This window comes from Berghia stephanieae, chromosome 9 (genome assembly GCF_034508935.2).
Source record: "Berghia stephanieae isolate SIO BIC M18660-M18661 chromosome 9, UCSD_Bste_1.3, whole genome shotgun sequence".
Taxonomy (NCBI): Eukaryota; Metazoa; Mollusca; class Gastropoda; order Nudibranchia; family Aeolidiidae; genus Berghia; species Berghia stephanieae.
In genome coordinates this window covers 20,253,567-20,278,019 of record NC_088368.1, presented here as the reverse complement: position 1 = coordinate 20,278,019, position 24,453 = coordinate 20,253,567, and the positions used below count along the sequence as shown (strand labels likewise).

The 24,453-nt window shown below is 35.4% G+C and overlaps 1 protein-coding gene across 14 annotated transcripts in view; it reads left to right on the top strand.

The window, feature by feature from the left end:
* LOC144979831 (E3 ubiquitin-protein ligase UBR4-like) overlaps positions 1 to 24,453 on the top strand; it is a 138,775-nt gene that overhangs the window by 105,834 nt on the left and 8,488 nt on the right. For all 14 annotated transcript variants that reach the window (XM_078927000.1, XM_078926996.1, XM_078927004.1 and 11 more), the window contains exons 88-111: positions 890 to 1,077; positions 2,871 to 2,982; positions 3,475 to 3,657; positions 3,995 to 4,079; positions 5,990 to 6,123; positions 7,358 to 7,478; positions 9,156 to 9,496; positions 10,378 to 10,490; positions 10,983 to 11,124; positions 11,554 to 11,635; positions 12,286 to 12,459; positions 12,812 to 12,933; positions 13,528 to 13,681; positions 15,875 to 15,918; positions 16,613 to 16,696; positions 17,350 to 17,437; positions 17,769 to 17,850; positions 18,590 to 18,743; positions 19,302 to 19,424; positions 20,696 to 20,886; positions 21,341 to 21,413; positions 21,969 to 22,078; positions 23,255 to 23,354; positions 24,055 to 24,183. In XM_078927000.1, the coding sequence (XP_078783126.1) occupies positions 890 to 1,077; positions 2,871 to 2,982; positions 3,475 to 3,657; positions 3,995 to 4,079; positions 5,990 to 6,123; positions 7,358 to 7,478; positions 9,156 to 9,496; positions 10,378 to 10,490; positions 10,983 to 11,124; positions 11,554 to 11,635; positions 12,286 to 12,459; positions 12,812 to 12,933; positions 13,528 to 13,681; positions 15,875 to 15,918; positions 16,613 to 16,696; positions 17,350 to 17,437; positions 17,769 to 17,850; positions 18,590 to 18,743; positions 19,302 to 19,424; positions 20,696 to 20,886; positions 21,341 to 21,413; positions 21,969 to 22,078; positions 23,255 to 23,354; positions 24,055 to 24,183 (3,129 nt within the window). The remainder of the gene's footprint in view (positions 1 to 889; positions 1,078 to 2,870; positions 2,983 to 3,474; positions 3,658 to 3,994; positions 4,080 to 5,989; positions 6,124 to 7,357; positions 7,479 to 9,155; positions 9,497 to 10,377; positions 10,491 to 10,982; positions 11,125 to 11,553; positions 11,636 to 12,285; positions 12,460 to 12,811; positions 12,934 to 13,527; positions 13,682 to 15,874; positions 15,919 to 16,612; positions 16,697 to 17,349; positions 17,438 to 17,768; positions 17,851 to 18,589; positions 18,744 to 19,301; positions 19,425 to 20,695; positions 20,887 to 21,340; positions 21,414 to 21,968; positions 22,079 to 23,254; positions 23,355 to 24,054; positions 24,184 to 24,453) is intronic.

The window sequence follows — 24,453 nt, the reverse complement described above, 5'->3', positions numbered from 1 at the left end:
TTAAATATAACTTGTGTCTTGCCTTCCTTCGTAACTTAAAAGGAATTGCCAATAAAATGGCTTTTTGAATAAAACTTGTATGTTTCCTTTTTGTAAAACATGAAAGATGTACATTGCCAATAATATGGCTTTTTGAATAAAACGTGTATGTTTCCTTTTTGTAAAACATGAAAGATGTACATTGCCAATAATATGGCTTTTTTAATAAAACGTGTATGTTTCCTTTTTGTAAAACATGAAAGATGAACATTGCCAATAATATGGCTTTTTGAATAAAACGTGTATGTTTCCTTTTTGTAAAACATGAAAGATGAACATTGCCAATAAAATGGCTTTTTGAATAAAACGTGTATGTTTCCTTTTTGTAAAACATGAAAGATCTAATTGCCAATAAAATGGCTTTTTGAATAAAACGTGTATGTTTCCTTTTTGTAAAACATGAAAGATCTAATTACCAAAGAATATTGCTTTTTGAATAAAACTTGTATGTTTCCTTCTTGTAAAAAATGAAAGATCGAATTGCCAATAATATGGCTTTTTGAATAAACTTGTATGTTTCCTTCTTGTAAAAAATGAAAGATCGAATTGCCAATAATATGGCTTTTTGAATAAAACTTGTAGGTTTCCTTTATGTTAAAAAATGAAAGATCTAATTGCCACTAATATGGCTTTTTTAATAAAACTTGTATGTTTCCTTCTTGTTAAAAATGAAAGATCTAATTACCAAATAATATGGCTTTTTGAATAAAACTTGTATGTTTCCTTTTTGTAAAACATGAAAGATCTAATTGCCAATAAAATGGCTTTTTTAATAAAACGTGTATGTTTCCTTCTTGTAAAAACATGAAAGAATACAACTATATAACATAAATATTTATTTCACCAACAGAAAGTGATGGCTTGTCGACGAGGCCTCGTGGAATACGACCAGCAACAACACGATGCTGTAGCTGCCCAAGGTCAAGGTCCACAACTAAGCAGCAGAAAAGCCAAGACTTCTACGGAAGCAAAGACTTCCAGTACAACGACAGCTGCAGCAAACTCTAAGGAGACCATTGCCAAGGAGAAGCGAGAAGGGTAAGTTTGCTGGGTGGGGTTCCTGACCTCCCATAGTGGGCAGGGGGGTACATACTGTGTCTTCTATCCCCCTATGTCTGTTTTCCAACATGCTTTCTGTCTTTGTCTTAGAATGAGATTACTTGGTTTTGTCCTGGCCCTGGCTGGATACCCTAGCTGGGAGGGAAACAGTCAAATGTATAGTTAGAGTTTTGGGAGATTATATTTTTTTCCTTATAAATCATCTCCCTGTTATGCACTGTATTGTTTTGTTTACATATTAAATATGATTTTTAAACTTTTGAGTGTATCCCTCTTAGTTGGGACCTGGGCTTGTGTATGGATAAGACTTTTAGGTGATCTCAAACTAAGTACTTTGATAGTGTGCTCTTGGAATCTACATCTGTTTCCTATTTGAACAAATTCCCCTTTGTCTTACCTTTTCTTGGGTGCTTTAATTGTAATTCTAGAACTTTTGACTATCCCATTTTCTTCCTTTTTACTGGCGCTGATATGACCTGATGTGTTGCAAGCGCTGTAAAACTCTTAAAAACAAAACAAAACAAAATAGGGTAAGTTTGTAAATCAGACCTGCCTAATACCACGATAAATTTGTAAAAATACGAATTTTTGGCTCCAGTTACAGAACTGCATACACCTCTTTGACTCAATAAAAGGATAGTTTAGTTTCTTAGAATCACTATTTTGGACTGTGGATCATTTTTGGACCGTGCTGAGGACAAATTAATTATCTCTAAAGTTGTTTAAAGTGACTTTTTCTTTTTTTTTTCCCCCCGGAAACTACAAATTTTTGAAACTCAAGTTGGCTGCTCTGGTTAATTGATTTTGAAATTGAATTTAACTTAACATTCATTTCCCAAAGCAGCTCGGATATGAACGAGTACCTGGCTATATATAGGCAGTGATTAATTTTCTAAGACTGCTAGTACAAAAAGGAAAGACTGCCTTAGTTCCATATGGCCTGCTGAGGAAATTAATGAAGCATTTTGAAGCTCATGGAGCATGGTAATTTGTGGAAATGTGATTTATTAGTGTTATAATTTATTTATTTATTTATTTATTTATTTATTTATTTATTTATTTATTTATTTACTTATTTATTTATTTATTTATTTATTTATTTATTTATTTATTTATTTATTTATTTATGTACTTATTATTGTATATATTCATTCATTTACTTCTTTATTTTTTTGTTTATTAACTTATTTAGTTTTTCATTTCTTTAATTATCTATTTATTTCGAGCCAATGATCAGGCATCTTGATGGTGTGCCCCTAGGAAAGGCATTTTGTACACAATTTTCTCTGCCCATCCAGCAGACATTGGGAAGCTGGGTCTGTCCAAATGGGTGGAAAGTATTTTATGGTAGACCAGCATCCTATTAAAAAATGTTAGCAAGTAATTGTTGTACTTATAACTATATTGAGACTTATGCTCTGTAATTCTGAAGGAACTTAAAGCAAGTTATTTGTGCATAAGGGGCAGCGTGGCTCAGCGGTACGGTCTTTGCTTCGTACCCAAAAGGTAACGAGTTCGATCACCCGCCGCTGTGCTGTGTGGCCTTGAGCAAGTCACCTAGCCCTAGCTCACTTTGCGGCGCTGCACTGCGGCTGATGCCTGGTTTATTCTAGTCTTCCCTTGGAAAAGACCCTAAAGACAAATTTCCCCTTGGGGATGAATAAAGGGAATTTTATTTTAATTTTATTTTATTTATTTATAAGGCTCGGTAGTTGTTATTATTTAAAAAAAAAATAATTTGTATTTTGCTATCTCTCTTGTCATTTCCACAGGTTAAGATCCAGCAAATGTTTTGGCTGTGCCAGTGCTGCTATTGAACACTGCATCACTTTGCTGCGTGCCTTGGTCACCAATGGAGACATGAAACAAATGTTGTGTAAACAGGTAACCAAATCAATTAGAAATAATATTAGACAATTACCCCCCCCCCCCCCCTCCCAATGTGAATGACATGATGACATTTCTGCAGAGTATGTATTTTACAAGATTGTGTTGACTCAATTTACAACAACATAATGATTCGTTAAATAGGTTTTAATATATATATATGTATTTTTTTATTATTTTTTTTTCCCTTGTTTTTGTTTGTGCATAAGGACTTTCATTCAGGTTAAAAGAAGGCTAAAAATGTTTATTGTTTTTTTTTTTGTATAATTAATTGAACAGGTTGTTTTTTTAAAAAGATCATTTTGATGTCTACTTTTCGTTTTCTTAAAACTTCTTCGAAGTATATGTTCAAGGAAATATAGGAGTTAATTGTAGTTCAATTCCCTGTGCCTCAGCAGACATAGTCACACTAAGTACCATGTTAGATGATATAGAAAGATAATGTAATTGCACAGGGAAATCTTTAAATCTGATCCCTTCTTCCTGCAGGGTATGATCCAACAACTTATTGACCACAACCTTCGCCATGGTGCCCTGACGGTGAGGTCTGAGGTTCGCACCCTGCTCTGCCTTCTTACCCGAGATAACCGTCGCGGCACAGAAGAAATGAATCGCCTCATTATGACTCGCATCATGGCTGCCATCAAGGGACATCAGTCCAACCCAGATTTGGTAAATGAAAGAATAGAAAGATTTATAAAATGAAATATTCATATTATCTTGTTCTGTAATTTTTTCTCTAACCATTTAATGATTTTTAATGACTGGGTACCATATGTAGATTTTTTGAATAGGTTACTTTTTTTCTTGTTTGTAGTATTTTGTTGGACTTGTTTTGTGTTCTTTCTTTTTTTTTTTTTTGTTGTTGTTTGTTTAAAAAAAAAAAACTATTTGTATTTTTGTGATCTTGGGGGGAAATATTTAAAGCTTTAATTTTTTTCTTCTTCTTTAAACAAAAAAGATAAAAGTCTTTATTCATTGTGTACTGCTTGTTTCATAACTCCCTCAGGGTTCATCAGTGAGACACGAGGTGATGTTGTTGGCAACCTCCTTGTTACAGGATGACTCTTGTTGGGAACAAAGGACTCGATGTGGTAAGGTTTTATTTGGATACTTACCTGGTCCCGATAGCTCAGTTGGTAGAGCACTCGCCTCACGCGCAAAGGGACCGAAATCGATCCCGGGTGCAGTCGAGATTTTTTTCGGACCCCCCTGTCCACCCAGCAATGAATGGGTAGCTGGATCTGTTAGATTTGGTGGAAAGTACTTTGTGATAGACTAGCATCCTATCCAAAGGATAGCAAGCAATTGCTATTGTCTGTTTCACGCTATAGAAACCAGAATAAACCCCGACTCCATGGGTTGATGGCTCGGAATGATTTTTTTTTTTTTTTACTACTTTAGGAGAATGATATGAGGTGGGATGAATCAGTAATGGATAATCCAATATGAAATCAAAATGTCAAAATTATAGAAAATACTTCTTCACAACTACATTCATTTTCCACTATTACTTAATTAATTACTGCCTATTATTCCTGTTGTCATAAAGGGACCTCCATCCTCCTCTTTCCATGGCCATCATCTTCAAAGAGATCCCCAATCTGTCATTTCTCCCTCTACTGTTCTCCTTGTTGTTCTCTACTTGTTCCAAGATTTAAAGATATCAAATTAACTTTGTAATATAAACTTTAAATTCAGTTTTTAATATCTGTTACCCAACTCAATATCAGTTGAGACAGGAGGTCTTATTTTGAAGTTAGAAAACTGGGTGGAGTCCTGGTCTCCCATAGTGGGCAGGGAAGCACTTACTGTGTCTTCCCCCCAATATCTGTTTTCCAACATGCTTTCTGTCTTTGTATTGGAATGAGATTACGTGGTTTTGTCCTGGCCCTGGCCAGATACCCTGGCTTGAAGGGAAACAGTCAAATGTACAGTTTGAGTTTTGGGAGGTGATATTTTTTATCTTGTAAATCATTTCTCTGTTATGCATTGTATAAAGTTTTTGTGTTATAGATATATAATGATTTGTAAACATTTGAGTATATTCATCTTAGTGTTGCAAGTGCCGTAAAACCATCCAAAAAAAAAAAAAAGACATCTACAATAATAAGGAACGTTTCAGGCAAAAATCCTTCCTTAGCCAAAAATTGAAATATATAAATAGTGAAATAATAAGGTAAAACTGCGGAGTCCTAAAATTTTATATATTATTTTTGTAATTTAAAAAAAAAATTGAATGGTATATAAGAATGTAGCACAATTTTACATAACCGTCATTCAAAGAATATGTAGCACAATTTAATGTAATCGCCATTCAAAGAGTATGTAGAACAATTTCACATAATATTGTCATTCAAAGAGTATGTAGCACAATTTAATGTAATCGTCATTCAAAGAGTATGTATCACAATTTAATGTAATCGTCATTCAAAGAATATGTAGCACAATTTAATGTAATTGTCATTCAAAGAATATGTAGCACAATTTCATGTAATCGCCATTCAAAGAGTATGTAGAACAATTTCACGTAATATTGTCATTTTAATGTTTAATGTTTTTAATGTAATCGCCATTCAAAGAGTATGTAGAACAATTTCACGTAATATTGTCATTCAAAGAGTATGTAGCACAATTTCACGTAATCGTCATTCAAAGAGTATGTAGCACAATTTAATGTAATCGTCATTCAAAGAATATGTAGCACAATTTAATGTAATCGTCATTCAAAGAGTATGTAGCACAATTTCACGTAATATTGTCATTCAAAGAGTATGTAGCACAATTTCACGTAATCATCATTCAAAGAGTATGTAGCACAATTTCACGTAATCATCATTCAAAGAGTATGTAGCACAATTTCATGTAATCATCATTCAAAGAGTATGTAGCACAATTTCACGTAATCATCATTCAAAGAGTATGTAGCACAATTTCACGTAATCATCATTCAAAGAGTATGTAGCACAATTTCACACATAAAAGTCATATTTCCTTCTGACAGTGATGCAACTCTTCCTGATGGGAATGCAGATGAAGAGTCCTGTGATAATGGAGTCCATCACCCTGCCCTGTCTGCGTATCCTGCAAGGAATGGTCAAGCATGACCTTATCAGCTTTATCAATGGAAAGAAGAAGGTAATCATGGAGGTGGAATGTCAGACCTGCCAAGCACTATGAAAAATTCGTAAAATTACGAAATTTTGGGTGCCAATTTAAAAACTTAATGACCATCTCTAAGTTATTAAAACTTATTAAAAAGTAAAGTTTATACCAGATTACATAATTTTAAGGATTTTGAAGAGTTGTATAATTATTGTGAGTGTAAATTGTTAATTTTAAAAGTTAACTATAGCGACTGCTATTTTTATCCCCTTAAAACTACGAATTTATAAATTTTCTAGTTGGCAGGTCTGTAATTTGATGTATGTAGTGTGGGTGTGTCAATCTTTGGTGCTCAGAGCTGTCTGACATTTCAAAGTGATTCATTCATTCATATAGAGTCATTCACGAAGATAATCTTTCAAAGTATCTAACAGCAAGTAAAATAATCTACTAAAATTAGGAAATTATGTAGGGGTGGAGGTTTTGTAAGGATCAGGGTGGGGCAACAGTATAACACAGTTTTAGGAAGAATTCCTTTGTAAACTCTGTCCTGATGAGATAAGGTAACTGGATCTGTTACCAATTTAGCAGAAAGTGTTTTTTATTTATAGCACAGTTTTATGTGCAGAGTGTAACGAGCAATTGTTTGTGTATGATAAAGATTGAATGAATGGATTATACAAAGAGACTCTGGTGAGAATGAAATGTGCATTATGAATCCATTACTTACTATGTCACTGTTTTGCTTAATCACCTAAACAGCCCATTCTCTCTTTTCTCATTCATTTTTAGTGTCTTATTCATTGTGTTTTGCTGACAAAGGGGAAACCGGAAACGTCCACATTGTTTGTGTTTGTAAATTAAATTGAATCTGTTTTAGTGTCTTATTCATTGTGTTTTGCTGACAAAGGGGAAACCCGAAATGTCCACATTGTTTGTGTTTGTAAATTAAATTGAATCTGCTTTTCCATTTTATGATTATTATTTTTTCAAGCTTCAAGCATCAATATTTGCATTATGTCAAAACAATTTAAATGTGACACAAATATCCTATTTGGACAACAAAATTGTCAATGTTATAGTTTGTCATTGTTGTTTTGTGCTTGTTGACATCAATGTTAATTGGATTAATTTAATAACCTGAACCCACCATAGTGTTTTATTGGCTAAGTTGATAAATGTAATCTTGCTGCCACCTGGAACTATCCTAAAATTAATTCTACAATCCAATAATTATTGTTAATCCCTCCCTTTTTCTATTCCAAAGGAGAGTGAGAAAGATTCCTCAGACTCCCTTCCAGCCACATTCCACATGGACATCCGTAAATGGCTGGCTGGAGATGCCAGATATTCCTACAACACCTGGCAAAAGAGACTCCCTAAGCGTGGTAAGCTGGAATACCAAAGAAAGTCAATATTGATTCTCTGTAGTTTTTTTCCCTCTGTTTATTACTTAATATCTGGACCTGTTTGTAATTATTTACAGATAACCCAAATTATTATGTTGTAATGGAAATACTCTCAAACTGATGCAAAATATTGTCCATTACAAAAATGTTAATTCAGGCCCATAATTGTATTTGGTTATCAGATCTGCAAATATGTGCACCGAAATCTGGATGGTTTAAAAGACAAGTGACTGTCCCATAATTTTACAAAACGTTCACTCTCTCTCTCTCACTTTTTCAAAAAAGTCCAAAACTAGTTTCATTCAGCATACAATGTCAAAAGTGTTTCGTGAAAACCTTTTTGACTCCAAAAAGTGAATGATCTCTCAATAAGTGCAAAATCGTGTTCAAGTAAAACCAAGTAAAGGGAATGAGATTAGCGTAAGAGTAGCGTCCCTTGATTGGACGTCACCTTACAGAGAGAACGTCAATTTGGTTTTGAAGTGTCTCAAGCCGCTTTCACCAGAAGCCAGGACGAGAGATGCATGCGCACAACCAACATGACGTTCTCTCTCTAATAAGTTTTCCGCCGGTGACGTCACAGACTATGGGTGACGTCCACTCAAGAGACGCTATTCTTCCACTAATCTCATTCCTTATAGAGAAAAAATGTTATAATGAATGACATAATCAGTCGGATGGTGAAAAGCTTCGAACTGAGATATTACCAAGTTTACTTAGAAGGTCAATTTTAATTTTTTTTTAAATGAGTTCTTGTCATAAATGATTAAATCAACCCTTTTTGTACATCTTCGTGAAATATCAAAACTTAATTTCACTTCTAAATATTTTTTACAGTTGAATAAGTATGAAATTTGAGAAAAGTTGCTGGATACCTTTCCCATACATCAGATCATAACTTCTTGAAAAATCACCCGATTTATTTCAAATAAAGATTAAAATGCTCTGTGGAGTATATGCTTTCAGAAAATGCAAACAAAAATTGCAAATCCAAAATGTCATGCACTGACAAATATAATTGTGGGATAGCCCACTTACTTAATCGACTTTATAATGGCACTTTGGAGATGATAGCTCATTTTCTTCCAAAATATGACTCTCTAAAGTCTTTCATTTTTATGCATTCACCTCTATCATTTTTTTTGTCTATCATTTCCTTTGTGACAAAAGCATGCATAAGAGATCTATAAATACATGAACATGAGTCATCAGTTGATCTGCGTGAAAAGTGATAACTTAATCAGACAACGAGAGAGAGATTGAGTGAGAGGCTAGTTACATAAGTCATTGTTATTTTTGAGAGGCTAGTTACATAAGTCATTGTTATTTTTGAGAGGCTAGTTACATAAGTCATTGTTATTTTTGAGAGGCTAGTTACATAAGTCATTGTTATTTTTGAGAGGCTAGTTGCATAAGTCATTGTTATTTTTGAGAGGCTAGTTACATAAGTCATTGTTATTTTTGCCTTCATTATTCTTAATTTTAACAAAGGGTTTAATCATGATTAAATCACGTTTGTGATTTTAATTCAATATTTTTACTCAACAAGCTCATGAAAATCTTAAATTATATGTTGTGTTTATAACCGTTGTTTAATAAACGTAATTCAGTCCTATATTATGAAAATTGATTCTCATACTTAATCTTTACCATTAGGGGGACCCAACATTACTCCACCAACCTCTTCTGTTACAAATGCTATCGCTGGAGCCAGTGGTAGTGTCAGTACTTCTATCTCTACCACCACCACTATAACTACCATCAACACAACCACGATGGTGGTTGACAAGAAACAAGTCCCACCACTGGCCACCAATCAGCCGTTGTCATCACAACAACAGTTAACAGGCAAGAAACAACAGCCTCCATCTCCGCCAAAAAGGTTGGGCACTATTCGAGCCGATTATCTGATGGAGAAATATGTGGCCAGGTGGAAACAGGCGATGTGGAAAGTGCCAGCCGTCACCTTACGACTCACCCAGACCACTTGGCTGCAGGTCAGTGTCAGTGACACATGAAGACCACAGGGGAAAAAACGATCAAAGTCACATTTTTCAGCTTTTGAGAAAATCAAAATTAAAGTTTGGAAACCCATTTGAAAACGCCACATAAAAATATGAATTGAACTGAATGTGAATTACTAAACTTATATATTTTGACCACAAGTCAGATGCATATAAAAAAATGCTCTTGGTTGATTTTAATACCAAATTATTGTGACATTAGAAGAGTTAGTGTCTTTCGGACTTTGATCGATTTTCCCCTGTGGCCTTCACATGTGATCCACCGCGTGGAACTGTTGTTAAGTGTTGAGAGAGAAAGAGAGAGAGGACGGGGAATGAGATTTTTAAAAATATTTTTTGTTTGCAGCACTATTCTTCTTTTTTTCCCCCATATAATTTTTACTATTATTAATGAGATTACTGTAACATTCGTCAGCATTTTCATCAAGACATCAGCAACAGTGTCATGGTTCATAGTGAAAATGTTAAGAAATGACATCAAGTGACAGTAAAATTGAACAATGTGTTGATATAGAGTTGATATAACTGGGGAATGAGGGACTTATCAGGGATACCCTTTTTATAGCTAAACCCTGAAAAACACGGCCTTTTGAAATTTGTCAGCTGACCTTGTTTAGTATTGGTGAGTTGATTTATTGGTTATTTAAAGGCACCAGTGAAATAGAAGCTAGATGGAAATAATGTTTGCTTTTCTATGATTTAAGGATGACACCATTTCGATAAAGACAAGCTTTGCACGAAATATTTTCATCTATGCTCTTCATGAGAATAATTTTCAGGCTTTTTTTTATTTTTGTAAAGGACATCCCTGAATGATGTGTCCTCTCACTTGTCTATACTATATGTCATTCCAGCAAGCCATGTTCTCGCCAAGCTCCAGGGCGGCCAGACAAACAGCCTGTAGTGTGGTGGAGGCCATTTCACAGGTCTTCAGCTGGAGGAAAGAAGTCTTGGACATGCTTACCAGGTAGCCCCCTCTCTGTCTGCCTGTGTCTCTCTCTGTGTCTCTCTCTCTCTCTCTCCCTCTCTCTCTCTCTCTCTCTCTCTCTCTCTCCTCTCTCTCTCTCTCTCCTCTATTCTCTCTCTCTCTCTCTCCTCTCTCTCTCTCTCTCTCCTCTCTCTCTCTCTCTCTCTCTCTCTCTCTCTCTCTTTTTTTTTCTCTCTCTCTCTCTGTCTCTCCCTCACTCTCTCTGTGTCTCTCTCTCACTCTCTCTCTGTCTCTCTCTCTCTGTCTCTCTCTCTCTCTCTCTCTCTCTCTCTCTCTCTCTCTCTCTCTCTCTCTCTCTCTCTCTCTCTCTCTCTCTCTCTCTCTCTCTCCCCAAACCCCCCACCATAAATGATTTTCATCTTTATTATTTACAAAACTTTTCACATATGAAAATAATTAAATTATATATTTTCATCCCCATCCGCCTTCCCTCTATTCATTAAAAAAAAAAATATTGTGTTATCCTAACAGTTGCCTGGAAGAGATAGGCAAGAATGGAGAATGTGCCTCCGAGTTCCTGGCTCTCTACAAGAGTCTGATCAAGCAGGATAGGTGGAAGTTTTACCTGGCCATCAAGGGAGTCATGCTCAAACTGGCACACCTCATCACTAAGGTAATCGTATGGAGACTTGCCTCAGACAAATGTGTTTGTGTGTAAACTTTTTCAATTTAGCCATAAGGGACATTTTCTTTAAATGAAATGAATCAATCTCGGTTGCCATAAGAACAGCTCCCAATGACCCAGGGCAAAGTGATGTCCTCAATTCCACTCAAAGCAGGGTGTTTGTGAGTCAAACGGGAAACCTGCTGCTCCTTGAATGGATAATTTGTTAGATTATCAATTAGCAAGGGTATGCCCTCAAAGAGTTAGTTATCAATATTTTTTAAAAATCAATTAATGGAAGTTCATGTTTATTAATGAAATTTGAATGTCCATTTTATTTATTGTATTTTTATCTGAGCTTTCCAACGTCCATTTTAATGCTGTAATAGTCATTGTCGTAGTGACTTTATCTCATCCTGTCCACTGAATTTATTTCAGGAGGTTGAGTATTTACTGTATTTGGAAGAGACGACGCTCAGCTCTGATCTTGCTCAAGGATTTGCTCTCAAGTCACTCACCGGTAGGTAACATAAGGAAAAATGAATTAGCTGTATAGTTAATCACTTCCATATTAATTGATCTCCTGTCAATGATGGTGCTATGCTTGCTATCTAAGTGTCTGTTGAAGGTATGTGAAAACAAAAAGACAAATATTTGATTCTGTAATGGAAATGGAAGTAAAACAATACCTTTTTATCAACTGTGTTTGGAAGTTTGGATCCAAGCATCAGTAATACACTGTATAGTCATATGGAACAACTATAAAAGACATCTAACAATTTACGCCATGGCAAAAGACTGAAGACTCAGCTGGTCACTGGTTCGGATAGTAAGTAGTCCTTCAGAACCAATAGGCCCATCGAGCTGGAGTCTATCCCAGTTTCTATTGCGTAAAATGGACACTTATGTTTTGCATGCTATCCTTTGGATAGGGCACTAATCTATTGCAAAGTACTCTCCGCCAGACCCAACAGATCCAGCTTCCCAATCACTGCTGGGTGGACAGGGGGGTCAGAAAAAAATCTCGACTGCACCTGGGATCGATCTTGGTCCCTTTGTGTGTGAAGCGAGTGCTCTACCAACTGAATTGTCCGGACCCCCGGATAAGTAAGTAAGTATCAACTATGTTTGATTTTCATAATAATTTTCATTTATCTCCTTGTTATTCAGAACTTCTGGCCTTGTTTGTGGAACAAGAGCAACTAAAACAACACTATAAGAACCGTCTGGTTGGATGTGTGCTCAACGGGTATCTGTCATTGCGTAAGCTGGTGGTTCAACGCACCAAACTGATTGACGACACACAAGAACGATTGTTGCAGATGCTGGAGGAACTCACCACTGGTCAGTTTTATTTGAAAGGATTAAGTACCCTCAAATTCTTGAAACTTTTGCCACAAGGGGAAGTTTTCTGTCTGTGGATTAAAAAAAGTAATGTACAAAAATAAATATAACAGCTTCAAAAAAGAAAAAATTTCCAAACACAGAAAGTTCAGGGTTTCAAACCCTTCAGTCAATATCAAAAACAGTTTAGATAATAATACTTCATGTCTTATATTCGATTTTTAAAAAATGTTATGTTTTTTTGTTTTCATTTTGTAAGGCATGAAATTATAGCAGTGTTATTGTAATGCCTGACAAAGTTGCATACATGAATATTAATATCTATCTTCAAATATTGATTGTGTCAATCCAGGCACCGAGTCCGAGACAAAGGAGTTCATGGCTGTGTGTGTCCAGACTGTCAAGAATTACCCACTAGACGACTACAGATCACCTGTCTTCATCTTTGAGAGGCTGTGCAGCATCATTTATCCAGTAAGGCCGTTGACATGTTGCTGTTGTAGAAGAGATCTCATTTATATCCTAACTGCTGTCACGTTTTAATATCTGGGGCAATTTATTATCCTCAAAAATTTGTCTTCACTTATAGAAAAGTCCAGATTATCATGATAGTATTTATCATAAAGAAGGGAGGGGAAAAAATGGCTACTAGTTCATCTATTTACACTGCCAAGACTTTTGGATGACAAAGATTTGTTTATGATCACATGTCTGTCTAGAAAACAATGAACATTTTATTTATTTATTTATTTGTTGACCTGGAACTTTAAAAACTTGGCAAATAGTCCTAAAGTTTAAACTTTTTATTTTATTTAACTAGTTATTGAAAAAGGAGTCATCCAAAAAAAAAAAATGTTCACCAAAGATGATTAACAAAATTACAAGCTTATTCAGTTACACCTCCTATGTCAACAATTGCTGTATTCATTTCTTTGTATCACTCATATTTTGGGTGGGGGTTTTTTGGTTTGTTTTAAGACCTCAAAAATGATTTTGTTATAAATCAACAATAACGTAATCTGTATAAGACGATCTTCTTCTATCATTATTTTACTATTTCTTTTTCAGGAGGAAAATGACGTGGCAGAGTTTTTCCTGATTCTAGAGAAAGATCCTCAACAGGAAGACTTCCTGCAGGGAAGGATGCTGGGAAATCCATACAGCTCCACGGAGCCTGGCATGGGACCTCTCATGAGGGACATCAAAAACAAGATTTGTATGGGTGAGTCTTAACATCAAAAACAAGATTTGTATGGGTGAGTCAAGTCTTGTTATGTTTTAACATCAAAAACAAGATTTGTATGGGTGAGTCAAGTCTTGTCATGTTTTAACATCAAAAACAAGATTTGTATCGGTGAGTCAAGTCTTGTCATGTTTTGACATCAAAAACAAGATTTGTATGGGTGAGTCAAGTCTTGTTGTGTTTTCACATCAAAAACAAGATTTGTATGGGTGAGTCCAGGCGTGTTGTGTTTTACCATCAAAAACAAGATTTGTATGGGTGAGTCAAGTCTTGTCATGTTTTAACATCAAAAACAAGATTTGTATGGGTGAGTCAAGTCTTGTGTTTTAACATCAAAAACAAGATTTGTATGGGTGAGTCGTTGTGTTTTAACATCAAAAACAAGATTTGTATGGGTGAGTCCAGTCTTGTTGTGTTTTAACATCAAAAACAAGATTGGTATCGGTGAGTCAAGTCTTGTCATGTTTTGACATCAAAAACAAGATTTGTATGGGTGAGTCAAGTCTTGTTGTTTTTTCACATCAAAAACAAGATTTGTATGGGTGAGTCCAGGCGTGTTGTGTTTTAACATCAAAAACAAGATTTGTGTCTGTGAGTCAAGTCTTGTCATGTTTTAACATCAAAAACAAGATTTGTATGGGTGAGTCAAGTCTTGTCATGTTTTAACATCAAAAACAAGATTTGTATGGGTGAGTCAAGTCTTGTGTTTTAACGTCAAAAACAAGATTTGTATGGGTGAGTCGTTGTGTTTTAATATCAAAAACAAGATTTGTATGGGTGAGTCCAGTCTTGTTGTGTTTTAACATCAAAAACAAGATTTGTATGGGTGAGTCAAGTCTTGTTGTGTTTTAACATCAAAAACAAGATTTGTATGGGTGAGTCCAGACTTGTCATGTTTTAACATCAAAAACAAGATTTGTTTGGGTGAGTCAAGTCTTGTCATGTTTTAATATCAAAAACAAGATTTGTATGGGTGAGTCAAGGCTTGTCATGTTTTCACACAGAGTTACTCCTTTGGTGTAAGGGTTTTCAATCTCTAATGCTTAATGTCAAGGAATACTCATAACTTCTATTTGGGGATTTGAATAGGGTCTTATTGTATGATATCCTGACAGGACCAACAGATTTTCTCCCATCTATCAGGGTTTTTTGTGAACGATTGCCCTTTTTATCTTATTTTGTTGATGGCTAAAGAAGCGTTTTGAGTCCAAAATGTTTCCATGTTGAGTATTTTGTTATTATCTGAAGCCGTTACAGTCATTTTTTATTTCTTAGAATAGCTCACAGCTTCGAACAGCTTTCTATTCTCCTTAACTTGGTCAGAAATCTAGAAGCTTTTAGATTGGATGAGCTGTTTTCTAGATCGGATAATGAATGACTTTTATAATAGTTTGAAATACAAACTAAGGATTCCTCTGTTCACTGTACAGTAATTGGAATAGAAAGAAAGAATGAAATATCACAGGTTGATAAAGACAGAAGACAACGCACTGTTGAATTAGAGGGATAGACAGACATTTTTTGTTCAAATAAATTGCTCTAAACAAAAGATTGTTTTTCAGCATCTTCTTTCATCTTTTAGGATGCTTCACAATGTTTACAATTTAAATTACATAATATGATGACAAAAATACATAAATTATAATTCATTCTGTGGAGAATGTCTGCTTTTTTACAATGTGTTTAACTCATGTGAAATTTTAATACAATGAGAATTAGAAGTTGTGAAGTGACACCTTCTTCTTGGCTCAAAAATCCTTGGAAGTGTGTACACCAGTCCTCTGGAAGATTGACAATGAATAGAAAACGTATTACATCATTAGGTGGCATAACTAATTTAGCACATTTACTGCTAGAAAATAAGATGCCATCACTCTGAAACCAGGAGATCAGTTTCACAAAGGGGCACGTCAAACCATCGATCATCTGGTCCTGCAATGCCCAGTAACAAAATTAGAAGGGGGGTACGAAACAATCTTTGAAGCCGGAGATGACCTGACAACATGGATCAACAAACGTAATTTGGAGGTGTAGCCATACGCTACTACTACTACTACTACATGGTATTTATCCAGTCCTCTGGAAGACTGCTTTCACATTTCCAAGGAGATTGGAACCAGTATTTTGACATCACACTTTTGTTCCATTAAAAAAAATTTTTTTGTCTTACAGATTGTGAATTGGTGGCTCTATTGGAGGATGACACAGGAATGGAGGTGAGTTTTCAGTGAATGTGCAATGTGTGCTGCTGGTCATGTGACATAGAGATGTGCTCTTGTACATTCAACTCTTCATCAACTTTGGCATTGCTAGTTAGGGCTATTAATAGAATCTCTTTAATTCTCTTCTTTGTCTCTCTATTTTCTATGTGCCTTTCCAATCTTATCTTTGAGGAAAACTTGCTGCTATTTATCAGACCCAGGCTGGAGGGCGTTACATGAGGGGGGCAATAAGATGAGAACATGAGTGTATTTCTTTAAGAGAATTTTTTTTTTCTTGTTGATTTTACAATGTCTGTCAAAAGTTATTGGGGGGAGGGGGGGGGGGGGGGGGGTGAGCTAATGCCAATGTTAGAGGTTTTGGACAGCCCGAGATGCATTTGTAGATTGTGTTGCAATTTATCTGTCCTGTCCTTGAACTATTTCTTTGTTTTTCTTTTTTTTTCTTTCTTTTCTTTTTTTGTACAGGGCATTTGCGACTCAGGTGTATTATAGGCATCTCCTGATTCTTCCTATTGATGTTTATCACTTTCAATTTCCCAGGTAGTAATAGGTCCTAAGGTAATATAGAGAATTTTAAAAATTTTTCCATGGTCAATGATTTTCACAGTGCTCGATTCATTTAAATTGTGTTCCATGTACAATTAGATACAAATTTATTTATTTATTTATTTATTTGTTTTTCTAACAGTTGCTGGTGAACAAAAAGATTATCAGTCTTGATCTCCCCGTGAAAGATGTCTACAAGAAAGTCTGGTTGCCTGAGCATTATGAGGTAAACTTGTGATTTGGACCATTTCTTTGTTGTTGATTTGTTTTATGGTTTTTTTTTTGTTGGTTTTTTTATTGTTTATTTTTTTATTGCATGATGTATGATTCTTGAAAATTCAAGACACAGAAACTGTTTTGAAGCTTGTTGGGTGAAAGAAGTCTGTATGGATGTTTAAGATGTGTTTCCATGGCAACATTTTCAAAGAAAACATATAAAGACGAGTAAAATCTTATTCTTTTTCATTACATGCAATATGTAAAGATATGACAGGAATTGCGATTTGTAATAGAATTAGGAGATAAATTTGTTCCTTGTCACTGATAAGACTTTAAATTATTGTAAGCTCTGACAATTTCCTATAAACCAAAGTAGAGTCTGTTCATGACCTAATTTATTCCTGATCTATCTGAAAAGATGTGTAAGAAACGGTGCCAGATTAATCGGGGGGGTCTGATGTTCAATCAATCCCCAGTCAGTGCTAGCTGGGGTTGCTTTTTGGGTTGAGGGGGGGGGGGGGTGTGATATTTTTTTTCTTCCTTTCTTTCTTCTTTGTTTGGCACTGCTTGTTAAACATTTTTTTTTCTAATTTTTTATCTCAGTCCAGTGCCTGCTCCCTAATTTGTCACTTTGATATTTTCTTTCCCATCCAACCCCAGGGAGAACCCATGCCTGTGATCTACAGAATGCGTGGCTTGTTAGGAGACGCCACGGAGGACATGGTCAACTCTTTGGATTCTGGTTCAGGTAGGCTTAAGAACGTGAAATCCAAATAGGGAATAAAATGATTCTCAGCTTGATAAAAGCTCTCCCCCCCCCCCCTTCCCAACCAACCCCCACCAAAAAGAAAATATGAAATTTTAAAACATCAAAAAAATCTCAGGTTTGTGAATTTGTGGTAAGTTGAGGATCATTTCAATTGATAGAGTAAACATTCCCTGACCAATTTTCAAAAAATGTTTCGACAGTGAGTTTGGTGAATACCCCTTATAGTGACTTAGGACTTTTTTTTTGTAAAAGCTGAAATTACTCATTCAAAATACTGACAAGACATTTGTGATTTATTTCATCATTGCAGAGGAAGATGAAGATAAAGAAGAGGTTTACAAGATGGCCTCTGTCTTGAAAGATTGCGGAGGGCTAGAGGTCATGTTAGAAAGGTAAGAGAAAGACAAAATTCGATTGAATAAAATGTTAAAATTATGGACACTTAATCATCAGTTGACCATTATGAAAAAATGATTACATTGAAGGTAACAATTGGGGTATGATTTTTTGGGAGTTTTTTCTTTCTGCATTGCGTGTATGTATGTGTTTGTGTTTTGTTTTTTATTATTGCTTTTTGTAGTTGATTGATTTAATTCCATTTAATCAACATGGTTGCTTTTAATATTCAATTCTAACGTGTTTTTTATTAATTCCAATCACGAAAAAAAGTAAAGTAAATTGTGCTTTAGGACCAATCAGTTGTAAGTGTAGTATAAAGCAGTCAGTAACCGTTGATGGCTACCCTTTAGATAGGATTAAGATTTACTGCAAAACAACGTCTTCCAGACCTAAAATAGACACAGGTTTCTACAAGATGAATTGAGCTTGTGTTCTTTCAATTGTTTGGGTTATTGGGTTTTTTTTCATGATGACGTTGAAGACGTTGAAAATTGAATTTTAAGTCTTAGTTATAAAATATTAGATTTATATGCAGTAGAGGAGATTGAATTTTTTCTTTCTCAAATTTCTTAATTCAAATCATTTGGACTGCAGTTTAGTTATTTGCTTCTTATTCATCATTGTGTAATACCAGAACGAGGTAGAGGTACTAAAATTAAACCCCAATTTAAACAATATCTTTATAGAGTTAAAATTTTCTAAGATAGCTCGCTCTCATATTCTCATCCTTAGATTGGATTCCATCAAAGATCTAGTCCTGGGCAAACAACTGATCGTGGTCTTGTTGAAGCTCTTTTCCTATGCCGTCAATGTCAAGGCCAATCGCAAGAAGCTGATTGATCCTCAACTGGGCTCCATCAACATCATGCTGGGAGCTCTTAATCTGGTAAGTCAATTCTAGACAGCTGGAAGTATAAGGACAGTAAGAATGTTCCACAAAGATGAATATGATAGCTTAAGAAAAAAAATCTCTCAGCCACCCCCAATGAAAAGTAATAAGTTGAAAAATAAATAACGGAAAAAGTCTGGAATGGTAGAGGTCTACAAGTGTTCTATTCTTTAAACCAATTTCATATTATGACTTATTGTGAGTTAATTTCATATGATAAAATTTTGTCATTATTCTTTTATCTTTGTACAATTTTTATTTGATTATGAAAAAGGCTACAATTGTTAGTTTTGACTTTACATTACCATATGTATATAATTGTTTTCATTACTTTAACTGGTTTGTAAAAGACTATTAATGTTACATGCCATGCTATTTGAGGTACACAGTTATATGTTATTGTATAAAGAATTCGAAGGATATGTGTCCTTTTTTCCTCCTTAAATATAATGACTTGTCGATTATAGGATCTATTTCTTTGTGCATGTTTGAAAGATTCCTTTTAAAATTAGTTACATCGTGAAGATGTCAAACTGATCCATTTATCTTTGACAGGCCTTGTGGGCAGAGCAAGAAGGCGCCACCAGCAATAAAGGCCAGACCGTGACAGAGCAAGTGTTACACATCATGGAGGTGGTCCTGCTGGAAGCCAGTGAACAGTCCCCTCAAGCTTACACAGTGAGTCCGCTTGTGCACATTTGTTATCGATCGAGGGGGAAGGTTCTGAATTGACTGATAATGGATTTGTTTTGTTTTTGTTTTTAGGTGTTTAACGGCGCTTTCGACACTATTTAGGTCATTTATGCGCCCTAAAATGGATTTGTGCGGCTATGTGGTCTAGTGGTATGACACTCGCTTTCGGATCGGAAGATCCTGGGTTCGAGCCTCACTCTGCGCATAGTTGAATCCTTGTAAAAGACTCTTTACTCACATTCTCTCACCATACTCAGATGTAAAATGAGTACCTGGTCGTTAACAGCATTGTCTCTGTCGGAAAAAAAATTGTAATATTGCCTAACAGGCGTTATGTCTCGTTCTACATGTTACATGTTGCTGTTGGTCAGGGACCCCTTGTCAAGCGCTTTGAGCACATTAATTGGATGTATAAAAGCTCATGTTTTTTAAAGCTCAAGCTCAAGACTGATAATGGTCTCATTAAATTCCACTACCTTTTGTAGATGACTTCAGAGTTAAACTATATCTGTCTAGGGACTCGGAGTTTTACACCAGAATGATTTTGGTGCTCCAGAAATATACGGGGATGGACATAACAGGTTGATTCATAGAGAGAAAAATAAAGTGAGTAAATGTGACTCATATATAAGGGAACAACACAAAACAACCTTCTATATGAGTCACATTTACTCACTTTATTTTTCTCTCCATTATACTGGCTCATGTAGGCACCTCTAGTTCAGGTTGATTCATGTAACTGTTATACCCATTGGTTTGCGCTTTTTTAATTTGAAAAGGAAAATCTTTTTTCTGGGAAATGCTATGGCTAATACGAGTTGAACCAAACAAACATCATCGATGAAGAAAAGGGATTTTTGTACTTTGTGCGGCTATGTGGTCTTGTGGTATGACACTCGCTTTCGGATCGGAAGGTCCTGGGTTCGAGCCTTGCTCAGCGCATAGTTGAGTCCTTGGAAAAGGCTCTTTACTCGCATTCTCTAACCGTAATCAGTTTTATAATGAATACCTCGCCTTTAACAGCATTGTCTCTGTTGGAAAATAAATTGTGATATCGCCTAACAGGCGTCATGTCCCGAAGTATTCATACTATTTCCACAAAAAATTATAGGGGTTTTTTGTTTGTCAATCCCTTAATAATTTCTACTGTCCAAAGTTGTAAACACACCAGAAGCATTGGTTCAATTACAGTGGTAAAGACTATGAAATATAAGAATGACAATGGTCTCAATGGTCATTTTAATTTCCGTTTCCAGGAGTTTTCCAAGCAATGTGCAGACAAAGACCAGCTGTTGATGATGCTGGATCGAATCAACTCTCCATTTGTCCGTGCCAATCCCAGCGTGCTTGAGGCTCTCATGAGACTGGTCCCTTTCCTGGCGTTTGGAGAGGAAGACAAAATGGGAGCATTGCTTTTGCACTTCCAGCCTTACTTAGAATTTGAAAAGTAAGTAGAGAGAGAGAGAGAGAGAGAGAGAGAGTGAGAGTGAGAGAGAGAGAGAGAGAGAGAGAGAGAGAGAGAGAGAGAGAGAAGATGATTGTGTGATGTGTGTGAGAGAGGAGGGAGAGAGGAGAGTTGTGTTGGTGTAAGAGAGAGAGAGAGAGAAAGTATGGTATGCAACAGGACTTGGGTACAACCATCTCCAATACAACGAGCATTATTATTATTATTATTATATTATTATTATTATTATTATTATTATTATTAGTAGTAGTAGTAGTAGTAGTCGTAGTAGTAGTAGTAGTAGTAGTAGTAGTGTTCTGTTGGTTTTTTGGGGATTTTATTTTTAGGGGGGGGGGGGAAGGGTTCACTTTTTTATTGGTAGAATAGAATTAGTTTCTTTACTTTATAATAAATATACCGTGATATATAAATCATGTTATGAAAATGTTCTATTCAGGTTTGATGAGGTTCACAGCCAGGATGAGGAGATCCATCTCAACTGTTTCTGTTCTATCGCCAGTGCAATTGAGGTAAGGCTTGGACATCATCTATAAATTTCCATCCAGACAACTGCCAGATTGGTCGTCATTCTCTTACCTCCTCTGACCATAGGAATATCAATAGGAATAATTTGGTTTTTCCTATAGAACTACCATTATATTGAACTCTAGGGGGTTTTTCTATTCAATATTGTATTTTTCTTCTTCTTCTCCTCTTTCGTTTTGTTTTTATTATTATTTTTCTTCTTCTTCTTCCTCCCCCTCCTCCTCCTCCTCCTCTTCTTCTTTTTTTTCTTCTTCTTCTCCTCCTCCTCCTCCTTTTTTTTCCTTCTCCTCTTCTCCTTTTTTCCCCCCTTCATAATAGCTCATTCATTCACAATCTTACACAATCTAATCTCCTTTAAATCATTGTTGTATAAAAAAAACCCAACAACAACAAACATACTATATTACCTTTCAATATTCGTTTTTAAAAATATTAGCCTTAAAAATGGTTCGATAGAATATTAAGAATGTGTTCATTTAATTCTTGATCTGCCCTTGACGTTAATTTTAAATAATTGTTTGTACATCATTCTTTTGCAGAGCAATGCCAATGGTATCCGTCTGAAGGACCTGATACTCCGTCATGGAATGGTCCAGAAAGCCATAGACTATATCATGAAACATGCCCCAGAGATCAAGACCATGCTGGCGTGAGTAACTTTGGGATTCCTTTTTCTGATGCTTTCTAATCCGCTCTGCTGAACTGCGTTGTGTCTGTTTGTTTGTTTTAAAATCACAATAGCTCCTGATCATGTCTCGTCCTTCACTTTAACTCCCTCAACCCTAACACCTACTATATCCGTAGTATACCCGGGGTTACTTTTACCCCATGCCTATGTATTACATTTTTCTGAGACAAGTTATAGGTGTAGTATCAAAGTTAATGTTTTTCATTTTTAATGTTAATGATAGTTGAATAAAACTATCTACGTACATGCTCATTTTAATACATTTATTCCAATTTTGAAAAATAGCAAAATCTTTAGGATTGAGTGAGTTAAGTATTGCTATTGGCTTTGGACCTCTTGGAAAGTGTTTTGAGCTCATTGAGTGGACATTGGGCTAGATGAAAGCTTGTTTTGGGAGTTTTAAAAAATTCTTATGTCTTGCCTCTCCAATGCATTTGACCCGTTTGATGCTTTGATCGAGGCTCACCCCAACACAAACAAAAGTTTTTTGAATCCTTTCTGAAACTTATTTTAAGTACCTGATCAAGATCAATATATGACTAGAACATAATGAAAAAGGAGAAGATGTAGCTGAACTATGGCAGTATGTACTCCTAAATTGATTGTGGTGGAAGTATGCGATTGGATTTGATAACAGTTTATTGCCAACAACGATTACGAAATTGGGACTGAGTAGGACATTGCAACAAGAGCACAGAAATGCCAACAATTATTATTATCTTTGATAGAACTAGACACATTTATCATTATCATTGTACCTTCGAACAAGAGTAAGATTTTGATGATAAACTGTTTATTTAAAAGAAAAATAATGGTAGGGCACGTGGGAAAGGTAGTAGATTTATGTAGCACTTTTCACCAAGGCCTTAAGGCACTTTCTTGAAGAATTCTTTGAGGGACAAGAATTTAAGAATTTTATCTCCACACATTGAAACATGTTCTTTTATATGTGTCTGATAATTTGATATTATGGGCCTTATGTGCCACTGAAGTACCAAAAGGATAAGTAAGATAATTTGATACTGGAATTTTTATTTCAAATGTTTTGAAAATGTAAACCTTAGCTCTTTTATCATGATTGTTGTCGTGAGATGCATTGTATGTTATTGTTGTATTCTGTTTGTATTCTATGCCCAGAACTGACTCGGATGTGTGGAAGGGTTTCCTGTCTAAACCCAGCCTGTCCTTTGTCCTACGGATGTTGACAGGACTTTGCACAAAACATGCCCCGACTCAGGTAAGTCTTGGAGAGATTCATAAATATAGAAAATGTATTTAAAAATGTATTGTTTGTAAAAAAAAAAAAATACATGGAAAGGAAAATGACAATTGCAACTGTTATATTTACATATATAGCAGTTTAACCTTATTTCATGCGTTCTTTCTTATACTTTTCAATCTCTCGTCGAAAAGTTGATACTCGATTCAAACTAAATGGAGATGTTCTTTATAATGTCGGAGATATATGTAGGGAAAAAACTTTTCATAACGGCATGAGCTGTGATCAAAAGTAAGTTTATTGCTCGAGACTTCCCCCTCTCTTTTTCTAAAATTTTAGTCATAGAACCATAACCAGACATCATTCTCACCCTTATAAATGACTAATCTATCTTCAAGTTTGAAGTTGCGCCAGATTTGATTACATTGGATTGGATTCATGATAAAAATCTGAAAAGTGTACGTGAAATAATGTCAGGAAAGAAAAAGAGAGAAAAAAATCCCCAAAAATCAGCTTGTCTCGAATGGAGATCAAACCTCAAACCTCCTGATATCCAGTCAGACGTGCTACCATTTCACCACACAGGTTGCCAGATAGTTGGGATGATTTAATGTCTATTTTCTTCACAAGGACTTATTTATTTTATCTGGCTATGTTTGCAGAGTAATTTGGATGTTGTCCCTACATGTGTTTTTTTTCTCTCATTTGATTGACCCAGATTCTGATAGCGGACTACTGCATTCCTGTCCTTCACAAACTGGAGCAAGTCTCGTCAGACCAACATTTGGGTACTCTGGCTGAGAATCTATTGGATGCCCTCAAAACCAATCCTGATGCGGCTAAAAAGGTTATAATTGAATTATTTCCCTTTAGTTTACTGGGAGGGTGATAAAAGATAGCGTTATATTTTTTTATTGCTCTTGTTGCAGTGATAGAAATAACTATCGACAAGCCAAGGAAAGGTTTGTGTTGTAAAGAATAAGATAGAATAAATAGAGTAAGAGATCAGGTGACCAATGGGTCAGAGAATTGTGTGTCAAGTAAAATATATTTACCTGATGATGATGATGATGATTATAATGATTGTGGTGGGGGATGAAGGAAAAGGAGGAGACAA